At 41.9% G+C, this 16,964-nt stretch overlaps 1 protein-coding gene across 3 annotated transcripts; it reads right to left on the reverse strand.

Moving 5' to 3' along the window:
• Positions 1-540: 540 nt before the first annotated feature.
• Positions 541-16,239, reverse strand: CEP76 (centrosomal protein 76). Of its 3 annotated transcripts, none has more exons than XM_054060282.1 (12): positions 16,128-16,239; positions 14,134-14,289; positions 13,718-13,799; positions 13,124-13,348; positions 11,892-12,077; positions 11,261-11,358; positions 10,568-10,669; positions 7,383-7,574; positions 6,530-6,696; positions 2,707-3,040; positions 1,288-1,505; positions 541-839 (listed from the first exon to the last, which is right to left on the reverse strand). In XM_054060282.1, the coding sequence occupies exons 1-12, from the start codon at positions 16,188-16,190 to the stop codon at positions 701-703; spliced, it is 1,962 nt and encodes a 653-aa protein (XP_053916257.1). In that variant the 5' UTR covers positions 16,191-16,239; the 3' UTR covers positions 541-700. The 3 variants fall into 3 exon arrangements, with proteins under 3 accessions (XP_053916257.1, XP_009566289.1, XP_053916258.1); XM_009567994.2 differs by having other exon boundaries at positions 10,541-10,669; XM_054060283.1 differs by lacking the exon at positions 541-839 and having other exon boundaries at positions 1,314-1,450; positions 10,541-10,669.
• Between the last annotated feature and the right edge of the window lie 725 nt (positions 16,240-16,964).

Genomic DNA, 16,964 nt, shown 5'->3' on the forward strand with positions numbered 1-16,964 from the left:
CAAAATCATGAAGGGTTGTCAATCAATATGGCCTGGCCACAACTTCTACCTCAGAAACTTCCTAAGCTAAGGTCAGGAAAAAGGCATCAGGTTAAACCACTTCATGTAACTCAGCACAACTATTCATGTGTCCAGGTATTCAAGTCTTAATTTTAAACATTAAAAAAAAGTGAATTATTAAATTCATAGATTTACAAGATTAGCTGTACCTGACTGAACTGCTCTTTGAAACTGAAGGGAGAAGCTACCCTTAAGTCCAAAACAGGCAGAAATCAATTTTGTTGTGGAATGGACACATGCGTAAACTTCAGTATTTCTGGATCTCTGTCACTCAAGAAGCACATGCTGGGCTAGCGAGGACAGGCAAAAGAGTCTCTGACCCTGGAGAGGTAAACCAGGTATTTTTGTAAATGAATTCTCACACCAATGCAGAACTTCAGAAGAGAAGCTAGTATTTTATGCACACATTTTAGTAACTTGACCCACATTCTTTTAAGTGTTAAAAGTAATTTTTATTAAAAACAGAAATAAATTCTCTTTATAAACACAATCATTACACAATCCTCTTCAATAAACACTCCAAGGTATCCAAAATCAGTGGCATTCATATAGAATACAATGTTAGTTTCCAATTGCGTGATTTTATACCCAAATATGTTATTTTGCAGACCTAAAATCATCCGAATGATGCTGGCTTCTTTCAAAGGACAGAACGGTATTTACAAGCAAACATGATCCAAACAGCACATGCAGATTCAGGGTATGGAAACACTCGTACACGAACTGCAAGTCGCACTTGGTCTCCCCTACAGCAGATTATTTCTTCACAAAAAGGAGACCTATTTGACAAAAAGAAAAACAAGAGTAACAGATATTACTAAGCTTTTATTAAAATTTTCAATTACATATCCGTGGTTATTTCAAAGGTGACTAACACTCAAATAACAACGAATGTCACGAGTCTGTCATCACAAATAATAATATTGTTCTGTAGTGCAAGGGCTGTTATCTTGGAGGAAATTAAGACCACCACTCATCATTTTTAACAAGTGCAGATAAATTAACTCTTAGTTATTTAATTTAACCCTTGCGAAGTCTATCATCACTGAACTCACCACTGTAAGGTAAAAGCTCTGTGTCCTATGACTTATTACACACACTACACAACTCTTATTCCAGTTCTAATTTAAGGAAATTCACCTTCTTTAAATGTCATTATCACCCCTCCCCGAGCTGCAATTCATAATTATTTGTTTTTAACGTAAATATCTCTACATTTAAACGTACCGAAGACATGTGGCAAATGCTCTCCTGGCATTTCTGTATACAAAATGGATAGGAAACCCTTTAAATGTGTGACCATCGGGAACTGCTCTTCTTATAGCATCTTGAAACTCCTCATTTCCTGCAGAAACGCTTGTTGTGCGTTCCAGCTCATAGGCTGCTAATGCTGGTGACAACAGATAGGACAGATGGTCATCCCAAACAGTAGAAAGGCCAAGATCCTGAGAGACAAGTCACAGAATGATGACAACCACACAGAACAAACATTAGGATATTAATAATCTTGTATACTGTATAGACAAATAAATCCATGATAAATCTTTAATTTGTAGTTCATGGATGTGAATTCACAAAGCAGTAAGATTTGCATTTGAATCAAGAATTCAGAACCAACCAGAAGAATCAACAAAATATCAAACATTTACCAGGAAATGAAGTTACCAGTACTAGAAGAAAACAAGACCAACAGAGTCGAAACAGATGTTTTAGCTACAGTATCTCTGCATGAAATGTAAGAAGATAGCGCATAAATACAGAGCAAAAATATGGGCAAGATCAACCAAGATTCACCTCACATTCTTCCCATGTCTCTCATGGAAACCCACTTCTGAGAGAACAATGCACAACAGCTCCCCAAAACTCACACACATGTATGCACACCTTCCTCCTACCACTCCACAAGTGCAAAGTACAAAAATCTACCACGTATGTATTCAACACAGCATGAGATTCATACTCTCAGAATTACTTGCCACCCGAAGGGCCGAGCATTGTGTGGGGAGATAAAAACAAATACAACCAAAAAACCCCATTAAAACCAGACATACACTAACAGGGATTTAATATATCATTTCCTTAATATCTAGCATAGGAAAGGTAGCTTCTGGCATATTATATCTTGTAAAAATCCTGATAAAGCATGAAACTAACTTCTAAAAATATCTTCTGATTTTGTAAAGCAGTCAGAGTAAGACCATAACAAGCTGAAAGCCTGCTTTTATCCGGGGACCAAAAACATTTGCGATGGATAGGCAGAGCCCACTGACAACCAGATTTGACCCTCCTAGCTTTTACAGACCCCTCCCTCATAGGTAGCCTGCAGGTGCAAGGAAGCTCAAGATACAGACCTAGAATGAGGGGCAAAGCCAAAGTGGGGGGAAAAGCCCACACAAGAGGTTACAGAATCACCGCTGCAAATAAGCACAATGCCTAACCTAGCTTAGTATAGCCTTTCCAAATAATTTTTCTGTTATTTCACTTTTCACATACTGCATTCTGCAAAAGCTGATGGAAAACACATTGCAAAGATAGGAGCAGTCTAGTAGCCTACAACGAGCAAATGGCTGTCTAATACAGGTACACAGTAAAAGCATGTACCTTTATTACTGCAACAGATCAATAACAATACTCCAACAGTATTACCTTTCTGTATTCAGAGACCAGTATTCTCAGCTGCAATTCTATCTCATTGCTTGTTACCGCAGCATCTATTGTGGATGCACACAGAGGAGGAAAAGAAGGAACTGAAGATGTTGATCCAGGGGAACATACGGATTTTATTGCTTCTCCACTCATGGGTTTCCATTTAGATTCATCATGCAGGTCAAACACACAGACCTCTACAGCGTCAGAGGGCTGACAGTTTCCAAAGAACTTTTGATGGTTGAAGACACAACCAATCGTGCGATAAGGATACAGTGGCTTGGGTTGTTCAACTAGTGGAGGGTCATCAGGGTTGATAGGTCTGTGGATGTACCTAATAAAACACATACCATTTCTTAGTAATACACCTTATTTCAAGGCAGGGTGAAAATAAGTAGATGAGACAGATATAACACATTTCTCCTTTTAAAAATATAAGTCAAGTTTGTTAACAGATTTTTTTTTCCCCAAAACGGCATTCATTTATTTACAGAAAAGTAATTATACACATCTTGGAGGCGTAACAGTGAAATAATACACTACTCTTTTCTTTACATCTAGAAAAATAAGCTCATTAATCAAGCAGATATTCAACAGCAATTAAATTTTGCAACTATAACAACATAACTACACATGCAGTTTCCCCACTATTCGTCACATTTTGGGACACAGATCTTCAAATGCTGATCACAGATATAGAAACAGTGGCAAAACAGAACGGCTTATTTTCAACACTGGATACTAATCAGCACTTTTCACAAAGCCAAAAGTCTTATATTAAAATATAGAGTCCCACTGTGCTTCTACCAATGCAACTTTGAAACTATATATTACAAAAATTGTGTTTCCAAAAGTAATGCTTCAAAGACCACTAGGAATTACAACAGGATGGATCACAGTGCTGGATATCATCAGTAAAGAGAAAGCTCTTTTCTTTGAAGTCTGAAGCATTTCTTTTTCTTTTTTTAATAAAAGTTGGTTAAATCTGTGAAAGATAATAAAAAATCTTTCTATAAATACATCAGCAAGAAAAGGAGGACTAGGGAGAATATTCAGTCCCTATTGGATGCAGAAGGAACAACAGTGACAGGGGATAAGGACAAGGCTGAGGTACTTAATGCCTTCTTTGCCTCAGTCTTTAATAGCGAGAAAAGTTGTTCCCTCGGTGTACAAACCCAGGAGTTAGAGGAGCAGAATGAGGCTCCCATGATCAAAGAGGAGGCGGTTAGAGACTTGCTTGCTCAACTAGACACCCACAAGTCTATGGGGCTGGATGGGATCAACCCAAGAGTATTGAAGGAGCTGGTAGACATGCTTGCCAAACCCCTTTCCATCATCTTCCAGCAGTCCTGGCTGACTGGAGAAGTTCCACTAGACTGGAGGCTGGCTAACGTTGTGCCCATCTACACAGGCCTGTCAGTCTGACCTCAGTGCTGGGGAAAGTCATGGAACAGGTGATCTTGAGTGCTATCATGAAGCACATGCAAGAGAACCGGGTGATCAGGCCCAGTCAACACGGGTTTACAAAGGGCAGATCTTGCCAAACTAACCTGATCACCTTCTATGACAAAATGACTCGACTACTGGATGGGGGAAAGGCTGTGGATGTAGTCTTCTTGGACTTCGATAAAGCCTTTGACACAGTTTCTCACAGCATTCTGCTTCAGAAACTGGCTGCCTCTGGCCTGGATTGAAAACTGGTTGGATGACCGGGCCCAGAGAGTGGTGGTCAATGGAGTTAACTCCAGCTGGAGGCCAGTTACAAGTGGGGTTCCTCAGGGCTCAGTACTGAGCCCAGCCCTGTTCAATGCCTTTATCAATGACCTGGATGAAGGCATTGAGTGCACCCTCAGCAAGTTTGTGGATGACACTAAGCTGGGTGGAAGTGTGGATCTGCTGGAGGGTAAGGGAGGCTCTGCAAAGGGATCTTAACAGGCTGGACCTCTGGGCTGAGGCCAATGGCATGAGGTTCAACAAAGCCAAATGCCGGGTCCTGCACTTGGGGCACAACAACCCTATGCAGTGCTACAGACTGGGGGAAGACTGGCTGGTGAGCTGTACAGAAGAGGAGGACCTGGGGGTAATGGTTGACAGCTGACTGAACATGAGCCAGCAGTGTGCCCAGGTGGCCAAGAAGGCCAATGGCATCTTGGCTTGTATCAGAAATGGTGTGACCAGCAGGTCCAGGGAGGTGATTCTCCCTCTGTACTCGGCACTGGTGAGACCGCACCTTGAGTACTGTGTTCAGTTCTGGGCCTCTCACCACAAGAAGGATGTTGAGGCTCTGGAGCGTGTCCAGAGAAGAGCAACGAAGCTGGTGAGGGGGCTGGAGAACAAGTCTTATGAGGAGCGGCTGAGAGAGCTGGGGTTGTTTAGCCTGGAGAAGAGGCTGAGGGGAGACCTTATTACTCTCTACAACTACCTGAAAGGAGGTTGTGGAGAGGAGGGGGCTGGCCTCTTCTCCCAAGTGACTGAGGACAGGACAAGGGGGAATGGCTTGAAGCTCCGCCAGGGGAGGTTCAGGCTGGATATCAGAAAAAAATTCTTCACAGAAAGAGTCATCCAGTACTGGAACCGGCTGCCCAGGGGGGTGGTCGGGTCACCTTCCCTGGAGGTGTTTAAGGAACGGTTGGATGAAGTGCTTAGGGACATGGTTTAAGGGAGTGTTAGGAATGGTTGGACTCGATGATCCAGTGGGTCCTTTCCAACCTGGTGATTCTATGATTCTATGAGTATCATTCTCTGCACTTAAGCAATGGACATGTAGAGTAAGAAGGGAAAGATTTTTTTTTAACGAACAGGCTCCGGAAGCATATGCTCTTCTAAAATGACTTACGTGAGAGAACCGCAGAGAACTTGCAGATTTCTGCAGGGGGGAAAAGTAATGTAACTCCGATTTCACACATGAAAGAAGGAAAAATACATGCATTCCTGTGCTGGTTTCGGCTGAGACAGACTTAATTCTCTTCATAGTGGCTAGTATGGGGCTGTGTTTTGGATCTGTGACCAAAACAGTGTGGATAACACAAGGATGTTTTGGTTACTGCTGAGCAGTGCTTACACAGAATCAAGGTCTTTTCTGCTTATCACACCCCAGCACCAGCGAGTAGGCCAAGGGTGCACAAGATGTTGGGAGGGGACACAGCCGGGACAGCTCACCCCAACCGACCAAAGGGATATCCCACTCCATATGGCATCGTGCTCGACATATAAAGCTCGGGGAACAAGAAGGAAGGGCGGACACATTCAAATTGACAGCATTTGACTTCCCAAGTAACCATTACATGTGATGGAGCCCTGCTTTTGTGGAGACGGCTGAACAGAAGCCTGCTCATGGGAAGCAACAAACAAATTCCTTATTTCACTTTGCTTGCATGCATGGCTTTTACTTTACCTATTAAACTGTTTTTATCCCAATCCACAAGTTTTCTCACTTCTACCCTTCCGATTCTCTCCCCCCATCCTACTGCGGGGGCCAGGGGAAGGGTACTCGAGCAGCTGTTTGGGGTTTAGTTGCCACTGGGGTTAAAACCACAACAGTTCCTAAACAATCATGTCAGATTTCATCTCCTCCTTTATAAATTATGGCAGTGATAGCATCAATGGCAATCAGCTGCTGTAAGACACTTGCTATACTGTGATAAATAAAAATATTTCACCTTACACTGAACCAGTTATTCTCCAAACAACAGCAGTAGACAGAAGAAAAGATTCAAAGGTTTTGGTCTTTGATTACACAAGTTTCATGACAGGGTGTAAAAAAAAGTAGCTCATGCAAGCCTTAATATACATTGCTCAGTCTTCCTGTATCGCTTTTACTCACCTATGTCCTGTTAAGCTCTCCCAAAAAGTAATTGTTCCATCAGTTCCACAAGTCATTACCCAAGTGTGAGGGACTCCTTTTGCTTTTGTTCCAACACACACAAAGGCGTCCAATCCAAAGCCAAGAAGAAGACTGCACAGAAGGTTAGCATGATCCTCACAGTCACCCTAGGCAGTAAATATTAGTAAACTGGTTTAACTATCAGGCATGGATAAAATCTTAAAGAAAGAAAAGAGTGGTATTTCTCTAATCATGATTTAACAAGTCATGTTTTCCTTCTGTTTACCTAAAGCACATACCAGATGTCAGGTTTAAACTCAACAAGTTTCAGTTTTCTGTAATAGGAAAAACTGTTTAAAACCAGAAGTATGTTGTAATGATAGACTATTTATCTTCTTTTTCAAATATACTATAAGATAAATACTGAAAAACATTTCTTCTTATTATAAAGATACCTTCAGGTTAACTAAAACCAGAATCTATTGAGCTGTAAAGACAAAATTAACATTCTAATTAAAAGCCAAAATGTACATAAGGCAAATACCGGAGGAAATATTAGAAATTACACAGTACTTTTACACATTTAGGAAATTTAATCAGTTGATAAAAGGTAATTCTATTGTAATTTTACTGTTTGGAATGTGTTGTCAAAGTTTGGAAATTAAAAAAGGTAAAACAGGTAAAAACAGTGTAACAACTGAGTGTCATGTGTAGCTGCATTTCCCTTCAACCAGGAAAAAAGTTTCCTTCATAAATTTATTGCTACCACTGGTAAATCACAAAAATCAGTTACAGTGATGTGCCATAGTCTTTCTATCTTATGGAAGCTGTGATAATGACCATTTCCACATACCTTGTTTCTAGACAGAAAAGCAAGAAGGGTGCACCACTGTTCTTGTTTGCCACCACCTCCTCCGATTACGGGAGCTTTTTCATAGCCCAGGACACTGACAAACCGTGCTGCCTGTCTAGGAGCGTCTAGTAACCGGCCTGCTCGAAGCGGTCTGATATATGAACATACTGGATGGTTTACTCCATTTTCATCCTGAATATATAAAATACCTTTATTCACCAGACACAGAAACATTACAAAAGATTCATCTTAACCTAAACTCTTTTTTTGCTACAGGATTTATTCTTCCTGAAATAAATATAACTGAAAAACAGTAAGGCAGAAAAATCCTTCTACAATTAAGATACAAGACCATTAAAGCAATTCGTTTAGAGGGACTTCACTGTTTGATTTTTCCACTGACTCTGTTACCAGTAAGGTATTCCAAACTAGAAGTTCAAGCACCTGGAGCAGTACAGGTTGAACCTAATTTCCTTAAACAGGTGAGGAACTGTTCATGCTCTATCCACTGTCAATTTCCACATTATCATCAAACAAAAAAATTCCAAGCAAACAAAAAAACCCAGTCACCATCACATCCAACCAAAAAAACCTCAAACCCACACACTCATCAAAATTCATAACAAACCCCCAACCCCCGCCAAAGGATTAAGCACTCAACAGCTGATTTTAGAGTTTAAAAGGTGTCCATTTGCTTCTGAATTTGAATACATTTCAACGCTTCTCACAACACGAAAAGTCAATAAAATTTACTCACAATGATCCCACTAGATACATAAAAATTACAAGAGTATTAATACTAAGACTTTCTAATTTCTTGGAAAAATTAAAAAATAATATGACTGGAAAAGGCCTGTTCTATTATGCGCTGTAGAGAAATTTGATTAATTAAATATTATTAAAACTATGTCAAGCAGCATAACCCTCCTCTTTTCTTCACTGGGCTATACTGGTACTTCTGTGTTTCTATATTTATAAGGGGATTGAAGCCTTCTAAACATCTGCAGCTTCAGGAAACCCCAGTCTCCTATTTTTTACTGTAGTCCCATATTACCCCCATTAAGGTTTTGTCATGCTTTCTCCAGCAAGGTGGCATAAGGAAAGCACCATTTATTTAAAGCTGACGGGAATCCTGTTGGAAATCATTTCACAGCTAGAAAGCAAGAAAAAAAATTCACCAGGAAGTTTCATTATTTATGTAATATAGTTTTACACATATAACACATGCTTCTGTATTATGCCTGCAAAACTGCCTAATAACTATATTATCAAACAATTGTGATAATCTCACTTTTGTTGCCAGAAATGAGAAAAGCCACTAAGGGCAGTTTTACCAACATTTGCTATGGCCACCAGGAGAACCAAGATAAGTTTTCTATAGATACTGAACTAGCAGGGGGCCTGGTTCCTGTAGTGTTCTGAAAGCTGCCAGTTTCTATACTGTTCTGTAACAAAGAACTTGGTCCTCTAAACCTATCTGCAAACCCTTCCCTTCAACCTTCTTCCCAACCCTACTTTAGCTTTGTGAGTGCAGAAAGTGGAATACCATTAATTCACACATTGCTTCATTCTCAAAATAGTACAAGTCCCATTTTTACCTCATGCCCCCAACCAAACTTCCAGCTCTAGAATTCTTTACTTAATTATATATTTTGTTTCTCTATAAACCCTGCCCTGAAAATCTTAAGCCTGGAATTCTCAGCACAGGCAGGACATGGATGTGTTCAAGCAAGTTGAGAGGAGGCCACAAACATGATTGGAGGGCTGGAGCACCTCCCACTGAAGGACAGGCTGAGAGAGTTGTGCTTATTCAGCCTAAAGAGAAGGCTCCGAGGAGACTTTATAGGAGCCTTCCAGTACTTAAAGAGAGACATGGAGAGGGGCTCTTTTTCAGGCAGTGCAGTGATAGGGGTAATGGTTTAAAACTGATGGAGAGGAGATTTAGATTAGATATTAGGAATAATTTTTTTCCTGTGAGGGTGGTGAGGCACTGAAGGGTGCCCAGAGAAGTTATGGATGTTCCATTTCTGGAGGTGTTCAAGGCCCAGCTTGGATGGGGCTTTCAGCAACCTGGTCTAGTGGGAGGTGTCCCTGCCCAGGGCAGGGGGCTGGAACTGCATGATCCTTAAGGTCCTTTCCAACCCAAGCCATTCTGTAATTCTGTGACTCTATGATTTGTATTGGGTCTGGCTAGGATGGAGTTAATTTTCTTCATAGCAGCCACTATGGTGCTTTGTTTCAGATTGTGATCAAAGCAGTGTTGATAACACAGCAGTGTTTTAGCTATTGCTGACCAGTGCCTGCACAGTGTCAAGGCCTTCTCTGTTCCTCATTCTGTTCCAACAGGGAGTAAGACTGGGGTGGACAAGAGGCTGGGTGCGGACACAGCCAGGTCGGCTGTCCTGAACTTACCATGCCTTAGAGCATGGATATTCCATGCCTTATAGCATCACGTTCAGCAATAAAACTGGTGGGTGTCAAGACTCTTTCTAAACTAGCCCTTGCATGGAGACTCCCTGGGCATCAGCCTGCTGGTGGGAGGTGGTGAGCAACTCTCTTTGCATCATTTTTTTCTCACCTCTTCCTTTCTTTCCTTCACTTAAACCATCTTCATCTTGACCCATGAGTTTTTCCTTACTTATGCCTCTCCCATTTTATCCTCCATTCTGCTGAGGTGGAGTGCCAGAGTAATTTATTAGCCTACAATAATTATGTCTGAAGCTAGCGTGCAACACTAACCTGACAGACTGCTTTACAGACCGCACAGAGCTCAAACGTGGAGCTCTTCCAAAAGATCCAATTAAACCCATTCTGTATAACTGTTTTATCTGCTCTAAAACTTATTTGAAATGGTTTACACAGATCACTTAGGTCTTTTCCATTCATGAGTATTCAAGGAAAAGATTGAACACGCGTTTTTTACCACCCCATGCATCAGAAGTGGTTGGAGCAACCCTTTTTTCTGCATTATGCTGTTGAGCTTCAGCACACATATATAAGTTCAATCCTCACAAATTTAATTTTTTTACATGATATAACACGTTCCCCTGACCTGAATGTACCCATATCATATTCTATATTCACATAAACTTCAAAATATATCTGAAAACAAACGATAACTTAAAGAAAGGACTGATCTATTTATAAAACTTACAAACCTGTGCAAAAATCTTTACTAGCCTTACATTGTGCGTAGGCCTTATCTGTAGGTACTCTCTCCACCACTGTTTAGCGTATACAAGAAATAATCGTTCTTTTTCTGCTGTTTTCTGACGTTCCAAAGCAAACTGCAGGTAAGAAAAGCATAACCAATCACACATATTAATTCCAAACAGGAAAAAACCCAACATAATCAATAAGTATATTCAGACCAAATTTGGCCTACGTAAAGTACAACTTAATAGTTAAAGTGTGCCATGCAAAAGCTGAAGAACAGTATTTTTACATGAAAATCCAAGGAACAAAAACCTCAAGTTATGTTTCTTGCTTGTAGGCTTATATATCAAGCTTGACTGAACTAGTGTTCACCTTAAGTGATGCATTTCTGTACAGAAGGATTGCTCAGCTTTTGATGAGCAGATCTGGATGCACTTTCAGGCCAATATTTACCGGCTTTCCAAGCAGAATAGCTGACTTGAAATTCTTATTTTTTTTCCTTCTCAAAGTTTTGATACAATAAGAAAATATTTCAAATAAAGTAATGTTCAGTACAAACAAAGTAGTTAAAAAAAAGGTAATTACATTTAAATATGTCATGGGAGAAGAAGAAGTATTGAACATTCAAAAAACCACAGCCCTCAACATCTATGTAACTAATTCCATACTGAGCCTCCCTCCACTAATAAAATAATAAGTCAGCCCTCCCAGAAATTACTTACTTGAGTATTAGTTACTTCTGGAGACAGTGTCTTATTAAGATGCGGATACATTTCCAGTCTGATGTTTAAAACACCAACAGAAACCTTTGATTCTGAACCTTTGAACCAAAATAAATCTCAATCAGTTCTCTAAAATTCATTTTACCTTGGGCATTTCAGCCAGGCATTTCGGCCAGGCAGCAGAAAATAATTCTTGTGAGAAAACATGCTTCCAGCTGCTGGAATAAATGGCAGCACAACAGAGATCACTTTTTCCAGCAGTTGCTCATTTGCTACGACATGGACAGAAGCTAGACTTGACTTTTCAGTGCACTGATTTGAGGCATTCCTGGGTATGAACTGATTGATTTTTGTTTGTTTGGGTTTTTTTTTCATAAGTTACTCAGATTTTGCTGAAAATGAATTGTGGTAGTTCCGAGACATGAGGCCATTATTACACAGGATCTGGAATACACACTTTTAGGTTTTTGGTAAGAGAAGAATCTAACCATTAATCTCCTACACTTTTCCTAACGATACTTTATAGTAATTTATGAGTTGAACTAAAACTGAACTACATCATAAATACTTACAATCAAGCTCAGTAACCAATATTTTAAGTCATCATTACAGCCTTATTATTTATTCTTACCTACACCCAGGAGCTCAACAGCAATATTCGTTATGCTGTTCTCTGCAGCCAAGACCGATCGCCACTCCAAGAAATAGGATGCTACTAGTGTTGTCTCACCAAACGTGTCTGTTTTGATCAGAACCATATGCACTGGATCACATATAGATAACATAGTGGTTGCATCCACCATTTTACTTCCATCACCTGCCATTATTAAACCAAGATAAGATAGCAAGAGTATCATCATCCCAAGTCTTCCTCAACATTAAAAAGCACATACTTACATTCATTGCACACATTACATTTTAAGAAAAATCTCACATCCGTGAGTGCAAGCAATGGTCCCATCTTAAAGTAAACCTCAGTTTAGGACAGAGGTATAGAAAGATTACAGTTAATTTAGAGAGGAGATAGGAAGATTCCTACAGTTGAGTACTCCAATGTAACTGGTTCAACTGCACAAAACCAAAAATGGAATTAGCGTTTAAGAAAATAAAGAATATTAAAGCACCATTGAGTAAAAGTAATTTAAAATTATTCTTTTAAAATACTGGAATGTGTCAGGCCAACTTACTGTACCTCAGCATTTAGGAAAGTCTCCCTGTAGTTAAACTTGACCCTATGATATAAACTGCTCCATGAGCAGAACTAACAAAGCCTGGTTTTCTTTGAATTCACAACATATTCACTCCTTTCCCTAAGTCCAACCGCAGTAACCCTGTTTCCTGGTATTCCACAAGCTGTCCTGGACTTCTATGGGACTCAGGCAATATCCAGAGCCTTTTGATAACATACTTAGCTCCTACCATGCTCCATGGCTACCAGCAGGACGGTAATTCAAGCTGTGGGTGACAGGTGTTTGCCAGCTGGTAGGCAAACTGAACTCACACTGAAGTTTCTCCTTCCCTATGATAACAAAACTGCATTTCCCTTTTTCACTTGTCAGCACAAAGTTCATGAAAATCACAGCCACCTTAGTACCTCCTACCATCTCCAAGATGATCATATTGCTGTCAATTATGGATACAGTCGGTCAAAAATTCGAGTTATTTTAGAGTGGAAAAGAAGGAAAAGAAGAAACGAGAAAGATCTTCAAGTTGCATAAACTAGTATGGTAATCACTTTCCTTAGGAAAACATGACAGAAAATAGGAAAGAAAGCCAATAAATAATATCAAACATATTCCATCGTAACTCTGAAATCAGGAAAAAACCCAATATCATCAAGTTTAAACCCACCATAATCCTTACCTAGGCTATCCTTGTGTACTTCAAGTAAAAAGCCATCATGAAAATCTGGCTCACAGGCACAGGGGACAGGTTTAGAACGGAAGCGCTGATTTCGAAAATGTAAACACAGAGTGAAGGTAGAACAGATTTGACCAGGCAGAGGCTCCGGTTCCTGAAGATGTTCCAGAAAAGCTTTTCCACCCAAAACCTGAAGGTAAAGATACCTCCGTGTTGGGTCAATGTTAGCTGTAAAGCGTAGCAATAAAAATGAAGAGACTGCAAACAGACCTTAGGAAGCATATTAAATATCAGTTAACTAACAAGGAGACTAGAAAAAAAGAGAAACTTTCTTGAAAAAAGTGATTGTAAAATATATAAAAGAGATCTTAATGTAAAATAAATTAAATTCTAAAAAACAGTAAAACATGTGACAGTTGTTTCTGCTGCTTATATGAATTTGCTTCCTCTAGATAAGCAGGAAAAACATCCCTTTCTCTACCTTTAGGAGTCTATAAATTATTTTGGATAATACTGCATTACTAATTTGGAGTTCAATAATCATGGACTTGAAATTTCCCTCAAAACTATGATCCAAATATTAAACAAGCAACATACTTTTTTTCAAAACTGGCGGTTCTCTGTCAACAAAATGCGTTGATGGTTTTGGAGCTGAAGTCCTCTCCTTTTCACTCACATCCTGAAATTACAATAACACTTATTAAGGCATCAAAGGAGGCAACAGTGGTCTTACTAGTTTTCTAAAACTGAAAGAATCTGCCACTTCAACTGAGTGCTGCTTCTCAGGTATGCTCCCTTCCAGTACTTGATATGTCACAAAAGCTGAACAAATACTTCCAACATAGTGTTATCATTAAACCAACTGTAGCACATGCATTAAGCTGTTCTGCTTCTAACACATCACAAATCATTAAATCACGAACCTTTAGAAGTAGCGAGTTTTCACTTTGCCAAAACACCAAGTCAATAAGAGAAACAAGCAAAAATATTTCAACTCTTCAAAAGCTACTTACAGTTACAAATTTAAGTTCCTTCATAATATCATTGATGATCCCTTGTTGTTGTAGGGCCTTTACCAAATCTTCTGTGGATAACTCCTGATGCTCAGGTGCTAACTCTTCACGAACAGTCTCAGCAAGAACTTCTCTGATCCTTCCATGGACATCCATCTGAAAGAAAATTCATTATATGGTACAAATACAAGCTCTTTGAACGGCTGCAGTTATGACTAAACAGCCACTCCAGGTATCCTACTAGGAACACAGAAGTAACTACCCTGAATTCTTTCAGAACTAATCAAGCAAGTTACAGTGCCTCACTAAAGCAGCTCTGCCAGCCAAAAACATCATGAGCATACCAAACCTCAGCATTTTCCCTGCTCTTAACAGCATTTCCTGCCTTGAACGTCCCTCCTTATAAACAGGCCTTGAATGCAAATCCATCAATAATAAAATAGTCACTGTTTTAATGTTTTGTCTCCTTCAAAATTTAAACACAGTGTAATAGATTATTGGGGGTTTTTTAAGAGAAAAAAAGTACACCACTATATAGAATCATAGAATGATTTGGTTTGGAAGGGACCTCAAAGATTATCCAGTTCCAACCCTCCTGCTTTGCGCAGGGACACCTCCCACAGGATCAAGCTGCTCAAAGCCTCACCCAACTTGGCCTTGAATCCCCCTAGGGATAGGGCAACCACAGCCTCTCTGGGCAACCTGTTCAGAGCCTCTCCATCCTCACAGGCAAAAAATCTAATCTAAATCTCCCCTCTTTCAGCTTAAAACTATTCGTCTTTTTTGTAACACTGCACTCCCTGGTAAAGAGCCCCTCCCCAGCTTTCCTGTAGTCCCCTGTAGGCACTAGACTTCTCTTCTTGAGGCTAAACAAGCCCATATATACTTGCAAGTAAGGCATAAAAATAGGAAATCTCCATGGCAAGTTTTCCTTGTGTTAAAGGAGAAGTCAGAGAATTTCTGTCCTTCATCCCAGCTATGAAACTGCACATATCTGTACGCCTGTTTCCCACACCAGCACGACGTAAGGATACAGTCACTGATACAACCCCAACACCTCACAATGAGACAGTTAAAACATTGACAATTATTTTCCTGTCAGTCCAAGTTCCAGCCCAAGAAACTCACTCAAAAAGCAGCAAGCAAAAACAGTCTCACCCTTTGGGTGCTTCCCCTGCTTCTCAGCCACCCAGCACCTTAGGCCTCACCCTAGGACTCCTCTCTCTGCCCTCAACGAGGCACAGACAGTCTGAGTGAGCAACAACTGACACGGGGCCGGAAGGGCAAGGATCTCTGCTCAATCTCTTTCTAGCCCGGAATAGAGATGAGGATGGAGAGGGGAAGTAGGAGGAGGTGACTAGGGGTAGAGGGAAAGGCCGCAAGCTGAGGGAGCTGTTTGGGAAGGGCATCCACAGCTGCTGGCCCTCCTGAAGATGGCAACACAGTGCCTGGGAAGCGTCTGAAGTAGGAAAACCAAAGCAGGGCAATGGAGCTGGCAGGGATCAAGCACCTCAGCAAGCAGGGCTGTCACCGCGGGCCAGGGAGTCATACCAACACACACAGAGACCACCCTTCTCCCCATCCTCACCCTCCCCACACACACATCTACCCCTCCCCAACTCCCCCGTCCCTCCCACTCCCTCCCCACACTCCCACAGCCCCAGACAGACCACACAAACACTCTCCACTCCCATCCCCACCACACACCCATCACCCCCTCACACACATCCCCACATCCCCTTTCGCTCCCCCAACCCCCGACACCCCCCTCACACCCCCGCTCCCACACCCCAATACACTCCCTGTCACACACATTCTCCACTCCCAAACCCTCATACGCCCCCTCACCCCCTCCCCACCGACACTTCAACACCCCACGTCTATCCCATACACCCCCCCAAGACACCCTCCCCCATACACCCCGTCACACATATTCTCCATTCCCACCCCTTCTCACACGCAACCCTGCCCCCCTCGCACCCCCACACTCGCACCTGCAGCAGCTGCTGCTGGATGATCTGCTTCAGCTCCGAGGCTTTCTCCGGCGCCACCGCCATGGCCGCACGGCAGTGGCGACGCTCCCGCCGCGGGCTGGCAGGGCGGGACGCGCCGGGCACCGCCCCCGTCAGCACCGCGAGGGACCGGGAGCGCCCTGCTCCCCGCCCGCTGAGGGCGGTACGAGAAGCAGTTACCTCTATGCAAAGTGGAATGTTTTTATTTAAGCTGAAATAGCATAGAATCACAGAATGGTTTGGGTTAGGAGGGACATTAAAGATCATCCAGTTCCAACCCCCCTGCCATGGGAAGGGACCTCCCATCAGATCAGGCTGCTCAAGACCCCATCCAACCTGGCCTTGAACACCTCCAGGGATGGGGCAGCCACAGCTTCCCTGGGCAACCTGTGCCAGTGCCTCACCACCCTCATCGTGAAGAATTTCTTCCTTATGTCTGGTGTAAATCTGCCCCTCTCCAGTTTATACCCACTGCCCCTCGTCCTATCACCACAAGGTTTTGTGAACGGTCCCTCCCCATCTTTCTTGTAGCCCCTTCAGGTACTGGGAGGTCACTATAAGATCTCTGAGCCTTCTCTTCTCCAGGCTGAACAACCCCAACTCTCAGCCTGTCCTCGCATGGGAGGTGCTCCAGCCCTCTGATCATCCTTGTAGCCCTCCTCTGGACCCGTTCCAAGCATTTCGTATCCTTTTGATGTTGGGGATTCCAGAACTGGACACAACACTCCAGGTGGGATCTCACAAGAGACGAATAGAGGGGCAGAACCCTCTCCCTCGCCCTCCTGGCCGCGCTTCTTTGCACGCTGCCCAGGGTGCGGT

The sequence above is a fragment of the Cuculus canorus genome, chromosome 2 (genome assembly GCF_017976375.1).
Source record: "Cuculus canorus isolate bCucCan1 chromosome 2, bCucCan1.pri, whole genome shotgun sequence".
NCBI lineage: Eukaryota > Metazoa > Chordata > Aves > Cuculiformes > Cuculidae > Cuculus > Cuculus canorus.

What these genes read in the sequence shown, in the direction of transcription:
- CEP76 (XM_009567994.2), bottom strand. Translation starts at nt 16,190, where the DNA reads ATGGCGGTGGCGCCGGAGAAAGCCTCGGAGCTGAAGCAGATCATCCAG. An exon ending in AGGAACTTAAATTTGTAACT is followed by an intron (nt 13,800 to 14,133) that starts GTAAGTAGCTTT and finishes TTGTAATTTCAG; the next exon opens with GATGTGAGTGAAAAGGAGAG. An exon ending in ACCGCCAGTTTTGAAAAAAA is followed by an intron (nt 13,349 to 13,717) that starts GTATGTTGCTTG and finishes TACGCTTTACAG; the next exon opens with CTAACATTGACCCAACACGG.